The following is a 19,424-nucleotide window of genomic DNA, read 5'->3' as shown; positions in this document are numbered from 1 at the left end:
CTGCAGATTCTGTGCCTCCCTCTGCCTCTGCCCCAACCCACTTGCATTCTGTCTCTGTCTCTCTCAAAAATAAATAAACATTAAAAAAAATTTAAAAAGTAAAAAAAAAACAACAACTTAGTTTACAGGATAAAAGACTTTCTGTGTTCTGGTCAAAATTAATATACATAGGCCCACAGTTATTTCTCCTGGCAAAATTTGTGAATTACAAGAGTCCCAATAAAAGTTATGCCATCCTCAAGCAGACAAAATGGGTGACTCAAAAGAGACGAAAATCTGGCAGGCCTCAGAGCTGTCCAAGATACTAAGTCCTAGAAGACAATGGAACCAAGGTGGCAGTGCTGGGGTGAGAGATGGTTATGTTGCTCAGCCAAGTTGTTGATCAGGTGTGAGGGCAACCGATGGTAAGAGTTTCGAAACTCTACACCCCACATGTCTTTCTTCTAGGAAGAATTTCCTTTAGATGTAATTGCAGGTGATTCTGAACTGAAGCAAAATCGAGAGACTGGAAATCGGGAAGTCATGATGTAAAGAGTTGGTGTTGATGATTGAAACTGGCTAGAGTTAAGCCTAACTAACGGATGCAAATATAGTTGCACATGAAATGCAATAATTGAAAAATCAAGGGAAGATCGAAGACCTAAATGTGAGAGCTAAAACTATCAAACTCTTGGAGAAAAATATAGGTATAAATTTTTGCGACCTTGGATCAGGCAGTGATTTCTGAGATACAACACCAAAAAAAACCCCACAAGTAACCAAAGACAATATGGATAAATTGGACTTCTTCACAACTAAAAATTTTTGTGCTTCAAAGGACATCATCAAGAAAGTGCAAAGACAGCTCACATGATAGAAGAAGATTTCTCCAAATCATAGATCTGATAAGGGACTTGTATTGGAATATATTCTGTAGCTCGATTATGAAAAAAGAAACCTGCGTTTAAAAATGGGCAAAGGACTAGAATATACAGTTCTCCAAAGAAGCTATACAAATGTTCAATAAGCACATGAAAAGATGCTCAGCATCGTTGGACATCAGGGGAATGGAAATTAAAGCCACAGTGAGATACTATTTCACACTCATGTGGATAGCTATAATTAAAGAGATGGATAATAGTGAGCGTTGGGGGGAACATAGAGAAATTGGAACCTTCATACACTACTGCTGGGGATGTACAGTGGTGCAGCCACTTTGGAAAACAGCCTGGCAGTTCCTCAAAAGTGTAAGCATACAGTTACCATATGGTCTAGCAATTCCACTCTCAGGTATAGACCGAAAGGAAACGAAAACATTTGTCCACATAAAAACCTGTGCATGGATGTTCATAGCAGCCTTATTCACAACAGCCAAAAAGTGGAAAACAACCCAAATGTCAGTCAACTAGTGAATGGATGAATAAAATGTGGTACATTCATACAGTGGAAACTTATTTGGCAATAAAAAGGAATGAAGTACCAATACATGCTACAATACGGATGAGCCTTGTAAACTTTACTGTAAGTGAAAGAAATCAGACAAAGGACCAGGTAGCATATGATTCTGTCTATATAGAATGTTTAGAATAGACAAATCTAGGAGGAAAGAAAATAGATCAGTGGTTTCCTAGGGCTGCAATTAGGGAAGACAGAAATAGGGAGAGATTGCTAAAGACTATGCAGTTTCATTTTGGGTGATGAAAATGTTCTATTGTGGTGAGGATCGTATAATTCTGAATATACTAAGAAACCATTGAATTGTATACTTAAGATGGGTGAATTTTATGGTATGTGGATTATATCTCAACAAAGCTGTTGTGAAAATTAAGAAACAATATAAAATATGAAGTACAATAATAGTTTCATAATAGTCTGTACCTCAAGTTTAAGAAATATTCATAAATCTGAGAAGTAGAAGGAATATGGGAGAAAAAAAGAGAAGCTAAATTCTTTTCTGTACAAAGGGGAAAGCCAAAATTCTATGTTGATATCGATAATGAGAAAGCTGTATAAAGAATGTTTCTCAAGATTATAAAAGATAACTCACTAATAGAATTGCCTCCTCAGTACTAGAGATGAAAACTCTATGAAATACAGTTCACGTAGGAAAACACTGGGAGAAAAGGAGCTAAAAAGAAAACATTACTAATTTTAATAATAAATATAATGGCATTAAAATCCTCTTTTCAATGACAAAGACTCAGAAATGATACCCAAGAAATTACTTTAAGTGCATGGGTAAAGATTTAAATATCAAACACAATTAAAATGGTAACATTGAGAATATATTCACTTGTCATGGTACACATGTGGAAAATTCTTTCATTTGCTCTTTCATTTGCTTATTTTAAAGCTATTTGTAAAAAAAAGTTAGGGAGGGAGCCAAACCAGAAAAGACTTAAAAACAGAATAAACTGAGGGTTGATGGGGGGGTTGGGGGAAGGGGAAGTGGGTGATGGGCATTGAGGAGGGCACCTGTTGGGATGAGCACTGGGTGTTGTATGGAAACCAATTTGACAATAAATTTCATATATAAGAAAAAGCTATTTGTTGAACAGCTACTACATGCTAAGCTCTAGGTATCCATGATGAATAAACTGACCTAGGTGCTGTTCTCATTGAGCTTCCTTTCCAGGGGAAGAGACTAATACTATACGTAGAACAATTAAATGATTACCGGCTTTGAGAAGTGGTCCCAGGAAAAAGGAGAATGTGCTATGTGACTTAGATGAAGGAAGCCAAGGAAAGTTTTCTTTGAGGAAGTGGCGTTTGAGTTGTAAGTACCGGTTAGTCATGTGACTGTTGGTTAGCCGGAGTTATGACTTGTTCACAGGCCAGGATGTGGGAAAGAGATGAGGTGCTTGAAGTCATGAAGGCAATAATGCGGGGGCCTCCTTGGATTTTAGAGGAAGCCACAGGACAACAGAGGGAGGCTGTTGTAGTGAATTTTTGAGTTGGCCTGACAGAGGTTTCCATCGCCTCCATGGCTTCGCTGGTTGGCTCACCCTGGTGGAGCCCAAGGCTGCTTTGCATGTGGACGTCCAAGAAATGGTTGAGCTGGCCATAAGAGAACAAGTCCCCTCTGGGTGACGTGGTAGGGGCATTGGAAGGGTGGGAGCAGGAGTCCAACTAGTAAGAGTCACCCTGGTGCCAGGAGAACTGCGCCCATGTTCGGGTTTGCCCTGGAGCATCCCGGGCATTTGGAAAGGAGGCTCTTTACTTGGGAAACAAGCGTAGTCTGGTGACTGGTTCTGGGCCAGAAGAGGAGCACTTGGACTTGTTTTCCCACCTGTACATCAGGTATTTTGAGCTCTTTTTCCATGTGTTAGGGGACATCTGGAGCTTCTGTGAAACCCAAGAGGCCTTTAGAGGAGTGAATGCTGTCTCACTGCAGACTGCTCTGGAAATATGTGGGAATTTAATACATTTGGAAGAACCCCTGACACCTAAGAGCTCTACAAAGGCCAAGGAGATTGTTTTTTTCTGTCTAAGGCTCTAAAAAAGAGGGCAAAAGGATCCTTTGATCCTTTGTTCATCATTCATTCACTTCATTCTCTCATTCACGTATATATTCCAGAACGGCGACTAAAGCCTGACGGTGTATCAGGTGCCCTCTTCAGGGTGGAGATACAGAAATAAAAGGGGCAGTGTCCACCCTCAGAGCCCTGAAGCTTGGGGGAGATGTCCTACCTACCATGCTAGGGTGTGCTGAGTGCCACAGGGGTGTCGGGGGGAGGGGTAGAAGAGCCTTTTGCTTTATTTTAGTTTTACATTTGAGTTCCTAATCCATAGTGTGGCCTGCGCTTCTTGCAGAGGTGGAGGAATTTCTGAGCGATCTAAAGTTTCTTGTGTTTCCTTGTCAAAGATGAAAGACCATCTGTCTAAAGGAACAATGCCCAGGATTCCGACGGGGGAGTCCAGGTGCAGAAGACAAGTGATTTCTTTTCAGGCTTTTGTTTGCCCTGTCTTGCTCTGGTTGAAACATGAGCATGTTCATGAATTTCTTCCCCCAAGCTGTGCGTTTGGGGAATGTTCTTCTTCATCATCATCTTCTTTTTTTTTTTTCTTTTCTATCACTTTAGAAGATAAAACTGTCAAACGCCAGTAGGCTTGTGTATACACTTTCAGCAAGACTTAAAGCACGTGAGCATTCCGAGAACTTGTCATTGTTTGTTTCAGATTTGCCAAATGAATCTCCATGGACCCCCCGCAAGGATTGTCCTTGCTAGGAATTGCCACACTGTCCTGACCATACGGTTATACACGCACCAACTCCTGCAAAGGTGACCTTCCTAGTCCACACTTCTTAAGGCGGGAAAGACAATGAATATCTGTTACGGGCTGAATTCTCTCCCTGCCATGCATGTGGTGAAGTCCTCATCTCCGGTACCTCAGAATAGGACTGTATTTGGAAGGAGGGTCTTTAAAGAAATGATTAAGTTATAATGAGGTCATTAGTGTGTGTCCTAATCCAGTATGACTGGTGTCCTTATAACAAGAGGACATTTGGGGTGCCTGGGTGGCTCAGTCAGTTAAGTGTCTGACTTCGCTCAGGTCTTGATCTCATGGTTCACAGGTTTGAGTCCCATGTTGGGCTCTGTGCTGACAGCTCAGAGCCTAGAGCCTGCTTTGGATTCTTTGTCCCCCTCTCTCTGCCCCTCCTCCACTTATGTTCTCTTTCTCTCTCTCTCTCTTTCTCAAAAAATGAATAAACATTAAAACAAAAACAAAAACAAAAAAACCCCAACAGGACGTTGGCCATAGATGCTTACAGGGGAAAGACCTGTGAAATGACAGGGACAGGATGGCCATCTGCAAGCTAAGGAGGGAGATGTCAAGAGAAACCCACCCTGTCAACACCTCTGTCTTAAACCCCCAGCCTCTAGAACTGTGAAGAAATATGTCTGTTGTTTGAGCCACCCAAGTGTGTGTCACTCTGTAATGACAACCCTGGGCCAGCTACAGATCTGGGGCTTGGCTAATGCCTGTTGAATGGGAGGTCGTGTTTTCTCAGTTGGTGTAAGGTGGGCATATTAGAAGCCTTATTCTTCCTGGTTGGGAGTCTGTGGATTTCCATTTGTGAACATGATGAGAGGGAAAGACTGGTAGAAATTGAGTGAAGATGGCAGCCCTCCATTGGCCTGGGTTTCCGCATTGGATGTGCAAGTTCTTGCCATCTCAGGGAAATGGCCCCTCTATTCTAGTATATTTCAAGTGCATCCCTGTTTCTCTGCTCCCCGACCTCACCAAAGTCTGCACCATTTCCTCACCTTGCCTTCATCCCTCCCTGGTCTGGTTTCAGGGTATCTTAACTCTTCTCCTATCTTCCTCTGGTAGGTAGATTGCTCACTGAGACCTTCATGAGCCCCTCTTTTGTTCCATCCAATCTCTCTTGACCTGGCTGTGTCCTGTGTTGAGGATGCTGAGCAACCCTCCCTCCTGAGACTTTATTTTCTTGGCTCCTGTGACTCCATGCTCTGTACCCCTTGCACCTCATGTGTTCCCCCCACCCCAGCCTTTGCCCCCTGCGTGTTGGTTCAAGCTCTTCCATCCAGCCATGTAGTTTTGAAGTCCCTAAGAGATTGGTCTAGGACCACTGGTTCCTAAGTGCCAGTTGGTCTCTGATCTCACCTTGCTGTTAAGCTCCAAGTCTGCACATCCAACAGCCTCTCCACTTGGGTACTTCAAGAACATCTGAAATGTATCTAGCCTAAAACCACACTGTCTTTGTTTTTGTTTTTGATTTTTAACCACCTGACCCTGAACCAGTGGTTTCTGATTCTGTGATTAACACAACATTCAAAGTGGGAATCATCCTTGGTTGGGAATCATCCTTGCTGATTGGGAATCTACTGTGTGCCAGGCACTGCCACCATGTAGGTGACCATCTAGAAGGAACAGATGTTAACCAAACGCACAAATGGTGCATTCTCCTTCCTTCCTTACTGGCCCTCCTTCCTTACTCATGCAAATATCCCCAGTACTGTTGGGGTCACCTTCTAAGTTTTCACCTTCAGTTGCCCCCCTTGTCTAAGTGTGGGGCCCATCTCCCTGAGCTCCTGAAGTAATTCAGCCAGTGTCCCTGCTTTCCATGGTGGCCCCTAGAATCTGTTCTACCCACAGCAGCCAGGATAACACATTCAAGGGCTTCCCACTGCTCCTGGGGTGAAGAAAACCCTGAACACATGCCACACTTGCCCCTGCCTGTGGCTCAAGCCTCTTTGCCAGCCACACTTTCTCTTTCACTTGGCCCTCTGCAGGTTCTAGAACATGCCATGTTCTGACCCGAGGGCCTATGCACATGCTGTGCCCACTGCCAGGACTGCTCCCAACTTCTCTCTCTCCACCCCCATGTTAACTCTGGCCCTTCTGATCTTGGCCCATGTGGCACTTCCCCATGGAGGCGAGGCTAAATTGGAACACCCTCCTTTATATTCTCTCATGGCGTTATCTATTCTTTCTTGCAAGCATGTGTTGCATTTATAAACTTTCATACATTTGTACATTTGGTTAACATCTGTTCCTTCTGGATGGTCACCTACATGGTGGCAGTACCTGGCACACAGTCGATTCCCAATCAACACTTATTGGCTGAATACCTTTCAACCTCACCCGTAGGCAGTGGTGTTTGGCAACTTGGTATAGGACTCTGACCATGGGTCAAAGGTCCAGTTGGGGCCAACACACATTTCTTGCCCTTGGCCCTCCTGTGTCTCAGGGCACAAGTATAGCTTATACTTCCTGAGTAATGTAGGGACTGATTTTGGATTCCAAGATTGATCAGTTCTTCATTTGAGATCTTTGACACACACACACACACACACACACACACACACACACACACAAACACAACTCTTATTTTCCACCTTTCTTTGTAAGGAATTTACGTGAAAAAAAAGCCTTTTATGAAAATGACTTGGCCTTGGGGTAAGTTATTTAAAGAATTCATACTTGGAGAGAAAAAGTTTTTTTTTTTTTTTTCCCCTATTTGAAAAAAAAAAGAGCAAGAGAGAGAAGGTCATTATTTTTCAAGGATGTTGGATTTCTGCAGCTGCCGAAAAGTTCACCTGGCTGGGACCTCTTCTGCACACGTGGAACCATCGTTTCCAGTTGGAAAAGATGGCTTTTCTACAAACAGACCCTTTGCTTTGCTTGAAAAAAAAAAAAAAGTGATGGGAACCTGTTGATTTTATTGCAGAGCACAGTGTGTGTAAGTCTGTGTGTGCAGACTTCTGAAGCTACGCCTTAAAACCCACTGCTGGCTCACTGGTTGTTCATATTTCCTCCTCCATTGCTTTTCCCCACGTTGACTCTGAGTCTGTGCAGCACTGTCCCCAGGTCCTTGGTTGTGACAGTGACAGGCTGACAAATCTGTGCCATGCATCCATGTTTGTATTCCCTTCCTGGAGCCCCCTAGTGATTGGTTTTTATGAAATGGTGACTCAGAATGTAGGGTAGCATTCCTGTTCATGGCAGTGTTCTATGGTGTGGAAGTACACATCCAATCCCTTCATACTCCAATGGTGAAAAAATGAATCCTTAGTTCCAAAACGGGGAAGTGCGAATGAAATCTAGTAGGTAGTTTAAGGACTGACCCTCTCATTGTAGGCTCTATGCATTTGTGTCTAGTCAAGAAAATGGAGACAATGCTAGGTGTTCCTAACTAGAGGGATTTCACATGGAATTGGTTATAGCCGTGCCCAAGTCGGAATGAGCAGAAGGGGGAGCTGGGGTACCCAGGAAACAGCTGTTGCCCGAGGGCTGGGGTAAGAAAAGGAAGAGGTGCTTTTCTAGGACCAAAGAGCTTGGGGTAAGTGTCTGAAGGGGTATCATACCACCAAGGGGTGTAGCCAAGCTGGTGTCACTACGGAAGTACCTCTGAGGGGGTAGGGGAGCTGGGCTAGGAGTGTCCCAGGAGCTGGAGGCTGGATCCATATGGTCCAGTAGTACTGCTTGAACAGTGCCACCCTGAGCTGAGAACACAAGGAGCCTCTTCTCTCCATCTGGTCCCCCTCTGGTCTCCCTCTAGTGCCCCCTGTTGGTGAGCTGAACAGAAAGTCAACTGGCAAAGGGGTCTGGAAAATGTAGTTTGCAGGCTTTCAGCCCCAGAGCACAGTGCAGAAGGGGAGCTGAGAGACAAAAGGCAAATTACGCATGCATGGAAAACAGAGACCTTTCTATTAAGTGGCACCTTTGAGGGCATCAGGGTCAGGTCCAGGTGAATATCTGGAGCTCTCAATTCCCAACCTGAGGGTGTTTTCTTTTCTTTTCTTTCCTTTTTTTAAATATAATTTATTGTCAGGTTAGCTAACATACAGTGTATACAGTATGCTCTTGGTTTTGGGGGTAGATTCCCATGATTCATTGCTTACATACAACACCCAGTGCTCATCCTAACAAATGCCCGTCACCCATTTTCCCCTCTCCCCTGTCTGCCCCCCATCAACACTCAGTTTGTTCTCTGTATTTAAGAGTCTCTTATGGTTTGCCTCCCTCTCTGTTTGAAACTCTTTTTTCATTACACCTCATGGTTGCTCATTTTTGGAAAATGGGGCTATTGGATATACAGTTGAAACAACACATCTTACTGTTTCTCGTGCTGTAGCAGTGGTGGAATTGGTGAGGGTCGGTGTGCAGAAAGCCCGCTCGCGGCAGCACTAGGTGTCTCCTCGCAAGGAGACGGATTTGTACTGTTTTCCAAGCTCTAATGAAAAGCATTTGGTTTTCATTCTTCTATCCAATGTGAAATGTTATGAATGTTTCATGGTTTAAGTAGACAACTTCACGTAGAGTCATGTTTTATGTTCTATCACGTTTGGGATGATTAAAATATTCCCCCCTCTGGAATGTTGGAAGGTTACATTGGGATGTTGAGCAGGAGTTACAGGCCACTCCCTCACTCTTCTTGAAGCTGTTGTTTCTGGATTATTTTAATTTATTGTTGCATGGTTGAGGATAGCCTTGAAGAAATTTGTTCATGCCCCCTGCACCCAGGAAGAAATATCAAAGGCAACAAGCTGATTGATGAGTGTCTAGACTAGAGGTGCTGGTAGATGGAGAATATGAGCAGCTAGACCCCATAGAGCACATATGAGCATCCAAGTTTCCTGTTTGTTTCCAGGATCAGGCAAAGCTTAGAAATCAGCGTTTAGACCCTAATATGCGGTTAACTACCACAATAATAGTAATGCAATGCTAAAGACAGAAATAAGACTAGCGGCATGACTTGGATGTGGTATTCTATATCTGATCCCATGTTGGAGGCTGAGCACACATCTCTTAGTTACTACCCACATCCACCCTAAGAGAGAGGAGTAATTATCACCTTGGTTTATTGATGAGGGAACTTGCCCATGGTCACCCTGCAAGTCCATGGGCAGATTCCAACCAGCTCTATCAGATGTCAGAGCTGTGGGCCTCTCAGGACCAGGTTGGCCACCTCCTTCTTAGGTGGAGGAAGCCACTTTTGAGAATATAATTCCGGAACATTTATGTTAAGTTCCCTAAAAATTAATCTTGATATTAATTAGGAAGTTCAAAGAGTTTAACGAAATTCATTCAGCTAAGTATAATTCTGGAATTCCTACTGTGCACCAGACAGTGCCACGTAGGCACTGTGGCGGGTCCAGAGGGTGACGCTTGGGCTCGTGAATTCACAGTCGACCCCAGTAGGCAAGCATCGACCCTTGAGATTGGCTGACCGGATCTCCCACCAGCAACAGGCCACAGCAGGGTGGGGTGCTTTCAGGCACTCTTCGTGGACCCCAGAGCCTCACTCTCCTGCTTGATCTGGTCTGGGAGGCTCTGTTATTCCCACAGTTAGGTGTGTTCTATAGATTTGAATGAGCTTTTGACGTGGCAGTCCAGAAAATAAAAAATTAAAAACAACCTGTTCACATGTCCTGCATGGTAGCCCAGGCAGCCTACACGGGGGGGGGGAGCCACACACCCTTGGTGCCTTGGATGGGTTGCCAGGGAGACCTCTCTTGGGGCTTGTACCATCAGGCGAATGAGTGGGTCTTACCTGCCAAACAGCACCTCTCTTATTCCAGAAGCTACTGTCACCATCTTTGACCTCACACATCCTTTCTAACCCAGGCCACTTGCTGTCCTCCTTTTCTGATTCTGCCCCACTCTTGCCCTCCCCATGTTATGCTGGCTCCCCGGCCCTCCTTGGACAGAAAGACCATCTAAGGCTGCTGCCTTGGGACACAGGGTAGGATTTTTCTGGAATTCTTTTTGATGCGTGTTTAATTTTAGGCTCTTTGGTGTTGCAGAAGGTTCCTAGCCAATAGAAGTGAACAGAATTCATGATCACATTTGCCATAAGACATTACTGAAAACACTGCCTTGTGGGGTGCCTGGGTGACTCAGTCGGTTCAGCATCTGACTTCGACTCAGGTCATGGGCTCTGTGCTGACAGCTCAGAGCCTGGAGCCTGCTTTAGATTCTGTGTCTCCCTCTCTCTCTGCCCCACCCCTGCTTGGGCTCTTTCTCTCAAAAATGAATGTTAAAAAACAACAACAACGGGGCGCCTGGGTGGCGCAGTCGGTTAAGCGTCCGACTTCAGCCAGGTCACGATCTCGCAGTCCGTGGGTTCGAGCCCCGCGTCGGGCTCTGGGCTGATGATGGCCCAGAGCCTGGAGCCTGCTTCCGATTCTGTGTCTCCCTCTCTCTCTGCCCCTCCCCCGTTCATGCTCTCTCTCTCTCTCTGTCCCAAAAATAAATAAACGTTGAAAAAAAAAATTTAAAAAACAACAACAACAACAACACTGCCTTGTACATCACCAAGAGGACCCCATGTGAAGTCTTATTGGTATCTTTATCTTTATTTTAGAGGTTGGTGTTAGGTCAATACTGCTTTTCCCTGAGGAATGGTATTTTTCCACCTGTCAGAGGAGAGCGAGAAAACTCACAAGCACGCATGTTTACCTTTACACACACACACAAAAAAAAAAAACAAAAAACTTTTCCCTCATTTCAGAACACTCAGAACCAAATTCTGAGGTGGAATGGACGGGCTGGACCATTGACCCTGGAATCCCCATGAAGTGGGTTCGAGGCCCAGAGCTAGGTATTTAACAAACGTCTTTGTGCCTGGGCTTGTTCGTCTGTGACTCTGGCTGTGAGGAGAGGAAACCAGCAGTGTGGGTAGCAGTGCCTGGTGCTCTGTGTGCCTTGGGCTAACATCCCACAGTGATGGTTTTTTTGTTTTGCTTTGTTTTGTTTTTTTGGTAGTTTAGAGCAAGTTTGCAGGAGGGCAGAGAGAGAGAGAGAGAGAGAGAGAGAGAGAGAGAGAAAGAGAGAGAATCCCAAGCAGGCTCCATGCTGTCAGCTCAGAGCCTGATGTGGGGCTCGAACTCACAAACTGAGATTGTGACCTGAGCCAAAACCAGGAGTTGGCCGCTCAACCCACTGAGCCACCCAGGCGCCCCCACCCCCACCTCCGCCACAGTGATTTTTATCACCAGAGCTGCCATAGTGACCTTGTTAGCATATTTGGATTTTTTTTTTTTTGGTTATTAATGTCTCTAATTTAATTTCAATCTATTTTGGGGGTACGTCACCTTAAATCTTTTATGCTCAGCAGTAAATCGTGAGGGCGCGTAGAGTCTCTCTCGCTCTCTGTCCTCATTTCCCCCACACGGTGTTCCATCAGCCAGAGCTGGATCCTATTTCAGTGGAAGTTGAGGGAGTGGCCATTTTTATAAATTCCACCTTGGCCTATTTTTCATGCCACTCAGAGGGAGGAAACTCACCTGTCAGCCCTCAAAGACTGTGCAAGGGTGTGTTTTGCACCGAACTGGGATATCCAGGTCTGTCACTGTCCCGCTCCAGGGGATGTCACCTCATGGGGTGCTGGCTCCGCCAGAAGACCCCAAATGCCGCTTGCAGTGGACGCACCATCCCACCGTCCCACACATATCAGTTCCTCATGGGGAGTGATAGCCTGGCTCCTGGAGGCTGTGGTCGGGACCTTAGCTGCAGGCTAGGGGAGCACACGGAGACCCAACACAGAGACTGTGTTCCTTACGTGCTGGCAAGGCAAGTGTGATCTTATCTGTCCCCAGTGCTCACACTTGGCTGGTGCATTTCCTCCAGAAAACCTTCAGATGGAATAATTGCTCTCTAGGAGCCATTCTCTGAAGGGTGCCCTCGGATAGCCTAGGGCTGTTTGTTCGCATAGGAACCAGGTGTGAAAACAAGAAGGTTCTCACCAAAGTGATTCCCTGGGGGGAACCTTATCTTAAAAATCAAAATCCTCACACCCAAATTGTGGCTTGGGAGGACTGTCTTACTGTCTCAGAAGGTTTCTCTGTGGACAGTTGTGTTCCTGTGATGGTGAGCCCGGGCCTGCCCCTTCCTCCTCCTCCTAACTGCAGCATGGACTGTGTGCTCCCTCTGTTGAACTTCCCGTGGCTCCCTCATTTCCTCCTCACCAGCTTTGAGAGGAAGTCTCAGGTGACCCGCCTGGGGGGATACCCTAGCTGCAGCCTCCGCAGGCTCCTCTGTCTCCTTGAACAACAGCAGTCAAGCTAAGCTTTACTGAGCACTTACTATGAGCCAGGTGCTCTGCTAAGGGCTTACATCTGGGATCTCCTTTCAGCCCCACAGCAGCCCCTTGGGGAAGGAGCTCTGGTTCTCCCTGCTTCATTGATGAGTCATCGGAGACTAAAAGAGGGTGAGAGATTTATCCTAGGTCAGACAAAACAATCGGGGAGCCAGGATTGGAATTCATGTGTTTTGTCTTTAAAACCACATCTTTAACCACAAGGCAACTGCCCACTGCCACCATCAACATGCGCCTCATCATAATACAGGTGCCATTTATTGAGGACTCGTAACATTCCAGGGAATGTAGTAAGTGTTTCATACACATTTCACTTAATCACTGCACACCGGGGCTGTGGGTGTGGTTATTCTGATTGGAAAGATGGTCACATCAGGCTTGGAGAGAGTCTGCAACTTGCCCAGCATCCCACCCACTGGCTCCTGGTTAAGCTGAGCATGCCCTCTGGTCTGCCCCAGACCACAGTCCTCCTTTGAATTCTTGTCCTCAACTCTGTGGCCCTCAGGGAGCAGACCTCCCTGCCCTCTGTGCTCACTCTGGGCAGTGGGGCCTACATCGCCCCCGTCCTGCCAGTGTGGATCCCCCTGCCAGCACTGGAAGGGATTCCTTGCCCCAGGGCTTAGAAAGGTCTCAGCGGTTTGGGTGCAAATCACCCATCATCTGTATCTCAAGATGAGAATGAGGGGTGGGTAGCCTTCCTCTGACCACAGGTAAATACTTTGCAACATGTCACAATGGCACCCAGGGCTTCTGATGGGATTGCCTTTACCCTGTGCTCAAGAGAGCTGGAGAAAACCCGTGGTCAGCGCGGCGAGGTGAATGTCTGGTTCTGGAGTCTTCCGCTGTGCCCGTGTGCCCAGGTGCAGACATTCTTGTATCTGGACATTGAGTGCTATGTGTGGGAAAAGTTGACGTTTCTGGCTTGCATGACAACAAGGTTAAGTCTGAATCTTTCCTGTAACTCTGTAAGCATGTTGGACCAATTCCTAGCACTGACACCAGTCTCGGACTTCTCGGCCTGAAGCGCTGTCTGTCCTTGGTCTCGAAGGACCCAGTGGCCTTGGGCAGCTGCCCCCATTTCCTCTGCCATGTCTGTTTTCTCTCTAACTTGCTTCTCCTGCTGGCACAAGCTGGTTTGCCTCTCCCTTGGCACAAAGGTGACCTGAGGTCTTGCCTGGAAATGAAATTGGTAGAATCACAGAGCAATTCAGGGATGGCTTCTGGCTGTTAAACTCTCACACAGAATATTTTGTGATCCGTGTGTTGTTTTTCCTTGGGAAATACCTAAATACTCTATTTTTAAACTAAAGAAATATTTAATTCATGCGGAGTTAATTTACAACTGAGATTTTTTTTTTAGCTTGCCAAGAGCAAAACTCATAACTAAAATGACAATTTATGTATTTGCTCAACATTTTCAGTAACCCCAAATTCTTATGATAAATAGTGATGGGAATATTCTAAAAGTCCCACGCATAGAATGCCCTTTGTTTTGTCTTTTTCTCTTCCTCCTCTTGTTCTAGAAAAGACTTGGTCTGGGGGTGGGGGTGGTGCCTAGGTGGCTCAGTCGGTTAAGCATCTGACTTCGGCTCATGGTTTGTGGGTTCAAGCCCCACATCCGGACTCTGCTGACAGCTCAGAGCCTGGAGCCTCCTTCGGATTCTGTCTCCCTCTCTCTCTGCCCCTCCCCGACTCAGGCTCTCTCTCTCTCTCTCTCTCTCAAAAATAAATAAACATTAAAAAAATTAAAACAAAAAAGACTTGGAGTATCTTCCATAAGTACGTAGAATTTTCTTTTTTAATGGATAATTGGGACAAAGGGAAAATAAATGTAAGAAAAATAATATGAAGCCAGAGATTGAAAATCTACCCAGTCAGCACCAGCTCCAGCAGTGTGCCGGCAAACAAGACCACAGGGTGAACTTAGAATGATCGCTGGTATCTGTAGCAGCCCGAGAGGGCCAGGGACCCCACAGGCTGTGGTCTGTCCTCATCAGAGGGGTGTGGGTCATTCCCACAGTGGCTGGAGACGGCGTATTACTGAGCCCAGCATGGAAGGCCCCGCAGATGGCTGCATACCTGCCCAGCTTGAACTTTGACCTCTCCCATGAGATCAGGATCCAGCACCCTTGTTATTCTGAAATTGGTATTGTTCTTCTTCCTTTTCATGATGCTTACAACTTGTGAATATTGGTGTTGATGAAGCGTGTCTGTTAGGGTATATGTATGCAGTTTGTGGCATTAAAGGTAAAAATGTATTACGGTTCTGTTCTCGCTGTAGGGAAGGAATAACCATCGTGGAGCTCCTGGTAGAGTGGCTGACGAGAGGGAGGAGAAGGGAGGAGGCAAGCTTCCGTTCACCCTGCTGTTCCCCTCCGCCACTACCCCCCAGGAAGGACACGGGCATGGAGAGGGAATACAGGTCCTTGGTCTCTTATCTGCAACTCCCAAATCCAGGATTTTCGACACTCATTTTGTGGAAGGCCTGCCCTGCCCTGATAGGAGGCTATGGAGCATCTCTCCTGACCCCCTTTTTCTCGTTTCTCTGCAGAATTAATAGTGCCTTTGATAACCGCTCGCTGCCCTAGACCTCAGGGAAACTATTCAGTATGTGGCACACGCACCGCATGGCCTTGCAAAATCTGAAAAATTCTGAATTCCTGCAACCTATCTATCTGCAGGGGTTTGGATCAAGGCATCAGGCCTCTGCCCTTGAATGTGGGGACAGGACAGAGCACTGGGGTGTGTCTCTGAGTCCCCAGCCAGCCTGGCATGGTTCTGGCCTGACAGACCAAATTAGCAACGCTTGGTGAGGGGAGTGCAGGCAGCCCGGAGGGATAATTATGCTATAGCTACTGCAGGGCCTGGAACAAGCTAGAGACCATCCAAGGGGAAGGAGCACTATCGCTGAAGGCTGCTCAGAGTCGCCGTGCACGCTGTGTGTTTAGCATGCAGCAGCAAAGTCAGTTTCATCATGCTCAACACAGAATCCTTTCCCGCTAAGCTTTCTTCGACCCTCCTACTGTTATGTTTTAAGTTCAGGTGGCAATGAGGACCATGTTGGCACACATAGGCAGGGCAGCTGGAGAGAGTCAGAGCCGAGGGGGGAAGCTTTGGATTCTAGGGCCGAATTCACCACTGCCCAGTACTTGGCTTCAGCTTTGTTATGTGGGAAACAGGGATTCTACTCACTCATTCATTCATCCATACATTCATTCATTCATTTACTCACGTGTGCATTCATTCAATGACTATTTATTTCACACCAAGTCCTATGCCAGGGGCTGGGGGGGTGGGGTGGGCAATGAATGAAAGAAATGAGACCATCTTAGTGAAAATCCTTTAACAACCACAGAGCACCTGACCATTGTGTTGTACCTGTTACTTAGTATTCTGGGCATATGCCAACCCCCAGCATCGTGCCCGTTGTGACAGCCTATTTATTAGCTCTCTGTGGCCCATCAGGGAGGGAGGGGCAGGTCTTAGGAGTCCTACTTTGTGCTTGAAAGACTGATGCTCCAGTGCAGCATTTTGATCTCTTGAATGTTTGGGAGCAACCCTGCCGTTCTGGTCTGGGAGTGATGGGCTACTCTTCTTCAAGACTGTTCAGCTCTTACGTGTTTGAGCTCGCCATCTTCCAGAGAGATATTGCCAATGTGTCCTCAGGGCCACGCTGAAACTGTAGCTCTTCTCACGTGAGAACCTGAAAATATAGGACACTTTGCAAAGAGAAGTACTGAGCAGCCCACTTAGGGAGGAATCTGCAGGTGAGAACAGGAGTTGGTGACTCCAAGAGGGGAGTTATCAAGAGGGGAGTTAGCACCATGAGACAGAGCACCATGTGGCTCCTGGCCGGTTGCCTGGGAGCACGTGGGTGTGCTCGTGACAACAGAGCTCTTGCTTGGTAGCCCATCACTTCCACAGTGTTGAAATGGGAGCAAGGGGGTTTGTTGCAAATTTCCAAGTTGGACAGATTGGTCTGATCCAGGCCATGAGCACCCAGCAAGCAAGCACCCTGAGCACAGAATTTGGAGATCATGTGTGGTCCGTCTTCCTTGCATTCAGAGATGATCTGGTTGGTGAAGATAGGTATATGGGTATTGATTTTATAGATATGTGGGTATAGATTTTACAAAGAGATTTTTAACAAGCGGCCTCTTTCATTCTGACTGCATGCAAGGCAGTGCCATCTGGGACCTTGCCTGTTGACTTGAAATGGACTCTTCTTTCCCTCGTTGCACTGCTGAGGCCCAGAAGTCTCGATGGAGGTGCGCCTGGCTCTGGGCGAGGACAGACCCATCCTGTGGGGCCAAGGCATTCATGTTTTTCATCTTGTATTTCTGTGGCTAACTTTGTTCCCCCATGCCTTCTGTATTGTTGAGAGTTTAAAAGTGACCTCTGTATTTTTCTCAAACTCAACCTTGTTATTTTAAATGAATAGAGTAATTCTAGTTTATTATATACATTTGAAAACTACAAATGGAAAAGAAAAACGAAGATCATATGTTCCCTATCATTCATGTTTTAGTTATGTTCTACCCAGGTTGGTTGGTTGTCTATCTGCCCATCTGTTTATCTGTCTATTTTTTATTTTTAAATTTATTTCCTCCTCCTCCTTCACCTGAAGATACTTGTGTGCTGAGTCTTTGCAGAATTGGGACCGAACTGTATATGCAGATTTATTCCTGCTTTTCTCTACATCACTAAATCACCTTCACAAACATGCCTTTCACAGCTACATATTGTGTTCCCATTGCTGGCTCTCTCTGTGGTTGGATGTTTAGATTGCTTTTCAGTTTTCACGATTATAAATTATATCATACAGAGTATTCTTGTTTGTTCATTATGACCCATATCTCGGGCTATTTCGTAGTGTGCATTTGGGGCCCTGGAATGATCAGGTCACTTTATGAAGCCAGTTTGTGCATATGGGGCTGGGTTCGCTGCACGAAAGTTGTAGCAGGGCTGACTTCTGTATGGTTGAGTGCTAAAAATGGGAATGATAGCTAACAAATTTAAGCACTGCCTTTCTGTTTACATTTGGATCCTGAAAGTACACACTATTCATATCACACTTTGGTGTCGGTCAGAGGGGTTTTCACCAACAAAGTCTAGGTTGCCCTCGCATGGCAGCTTGAATGCCTAGACACTGCGATATGGGCTCTAATTAATAACAACACCTGCTTATCAAAGTGAGATCTTACAGGGCATCAGTTTATCTAAAGAGTCAGAAGAGGGGTCGCCTGGGTGGCTCAGTCAGTGAAGCGTCCAACTCTTGATTTCATCTCAGGTCATGATCTCACAGTTCATGAGATCTAGCCCCGTGTCAAGACAGCACAGAGCCTACTGGGGATTCTCTCTCCCTCCCTCTCTCTCTGCCCTCTTCTGTGCACACATAGACACACACACACATTCTCTCTCTCTCTCTCTCTCTCTCTCTCTCTCTCAAAAATAAATAATCTAAAAAAAATCCAAGAGTCAACAGAGGATTAATAACCTTTCCCTGTGTTGAGGAAAGGACACACTTACTTGCATTTTGGCTGGGATGTGTGTGGGATGCAATATTTTTTTCTGATTATATTTTGTTTTCCTTTGAAATAATGCTTTGTAATTGCTAATGTTTATGGCTCTTTACTCATGACTCTCAGAACGGCGGCCAGAATGTCACCTCCCTGGGTCCCAGCCGTCAGCAGCGGGTAGAACCCTTTCTATGCCGTTAACCTGAGGTGCTTTCTGATCTCTCCCCACTGGGCCTAGGCTTCCTTTTCCTCCGCCAACTGTGTCCTGCTGTCTACCTTCCTCTGATGGGACAGATTTTCTCTTCCCTGATATTCAGTCCCTTTTGCCTCCTCGGCTGTGATGTGGACAGGTGTGAGCCATCTTCTGCCCATCGGCTCCACCTGTAGCAAGTGAGCTCAGGTCCCCCGCCCCCCACCCCATGACGGTGGAGGTCCATCTCCCGGCCACTGGAGACTGATCCTTCTCTGTGGGAGGCTCAACAGAAGTCTGGCTTACCTTATGGCTTTGGAAATCAAAGTGCCAAGGACTGCATGAATGTCTCCGTTGTCTTCTAGAAAAGAAGAAGCCAAGGAGGGGCAGGCCGTCCCAGGACTGGCGGGAGCGGAGGAACGCCATCCAGCTCACCAGCGAGCACACGGTGGAGACCCTGGTGGTGGCCGATGCCGACATGGTGCAGTACCACGGGGCAGAGGCTGCCCAGAGGTTCATCCTCACGGTCATGAACATGGTGAGTCTCCAGTCGGTGTTCTGACCCAGGGGGCTCTGTTTCCTCCTGGATGAATGCTCTGTCATTGTCTTTTCCCCAGCTAAGGAAGAAGCTGGGCTGAGGGCTGGAGACACACACCACCCTGTGACCCCTGAGCAGGGAACTGAAGGGCTTCCCAAGGGAGAGGGCCCACCCATCGCCCCTGCCCTCATGCGTTGTTTCGGCGCCTGGATCTGCCCCGTGGTTGTGCCCTGCCTGCCACTCTTATCAGAGGTTTGCCAAAACCTTTGTTGAGTGCTAGACCCCCTGGATTTGAAGTTGAGTGAGTCAGCACCCATTTTAAGGAGTCAGTGGTCTAGTAGAAAGAATCAGGATCAAATTTTAATGTGAATCGGTTCTTGCTGTGTGCCGTGAGGGCTGGGGGAAAGCGCGGGGGGAGGTTATCTGTTTGAGTGTACCAGGGAAGGAGCTCAGAAGCCTGTGTCTACATCTGACTCAACGAATGAGGATAGAGGGAAATCTTCACATGATGGCTGGGCAGGGGAGGGGCTGCACTCCTCACAGTGGAGATACAGAAAGACTTTTGCATGCATCCCAATTCTACCTATCCATCCGCTCTCCTAACAAGCATCTCTGAAGACCACTGGC

General features: G+C 46.5%; 1 protein-coding gene across 1 annotated transcript in view; it reads left to right on the top strand.

The window, feature by feature from the left end:
- The window catches only part of ADAMTS17 (ADAM metallopeptidase with thrombospondin type 1 motif 17), a 345,685-nt gene that overhangs the window by 45,121 nt on the left and 281,140 nt on the right, over positions 1-19,424 (top strand). The window contains exon 4 of the mRNA XM_032593574.1: positions 18,625-18,797. Within this exon, the coding sequence (XP_032449465.1) occupies positions 18,625-18,797 (173 nt within the window). The remainder of the gene's footprint in view (positions 1-18,624; positions 18,798-19,424) is intronic.

The sequence above is a fragment of the Lynx canadensis genome, chromosome B3, assembly GCF_007474595.2.
Source record: "Lynx canadensis isolate LIC74 chromosome B3, mLynCan4.pri.v2, whole genome shotgun sequence".
In the NCBI taxonomy this organism is placed as follows: domain Eukaryota; kingdom Metazoa; phylum Chordata; class Mammalia; order Carnivora; family Felidae; genus Lynx; species Lynx canadensis.
Note: the sequence above shows the minus strand (reverse complement) of the source record. Positions and strands in the feature narration are given on the sequence as shown.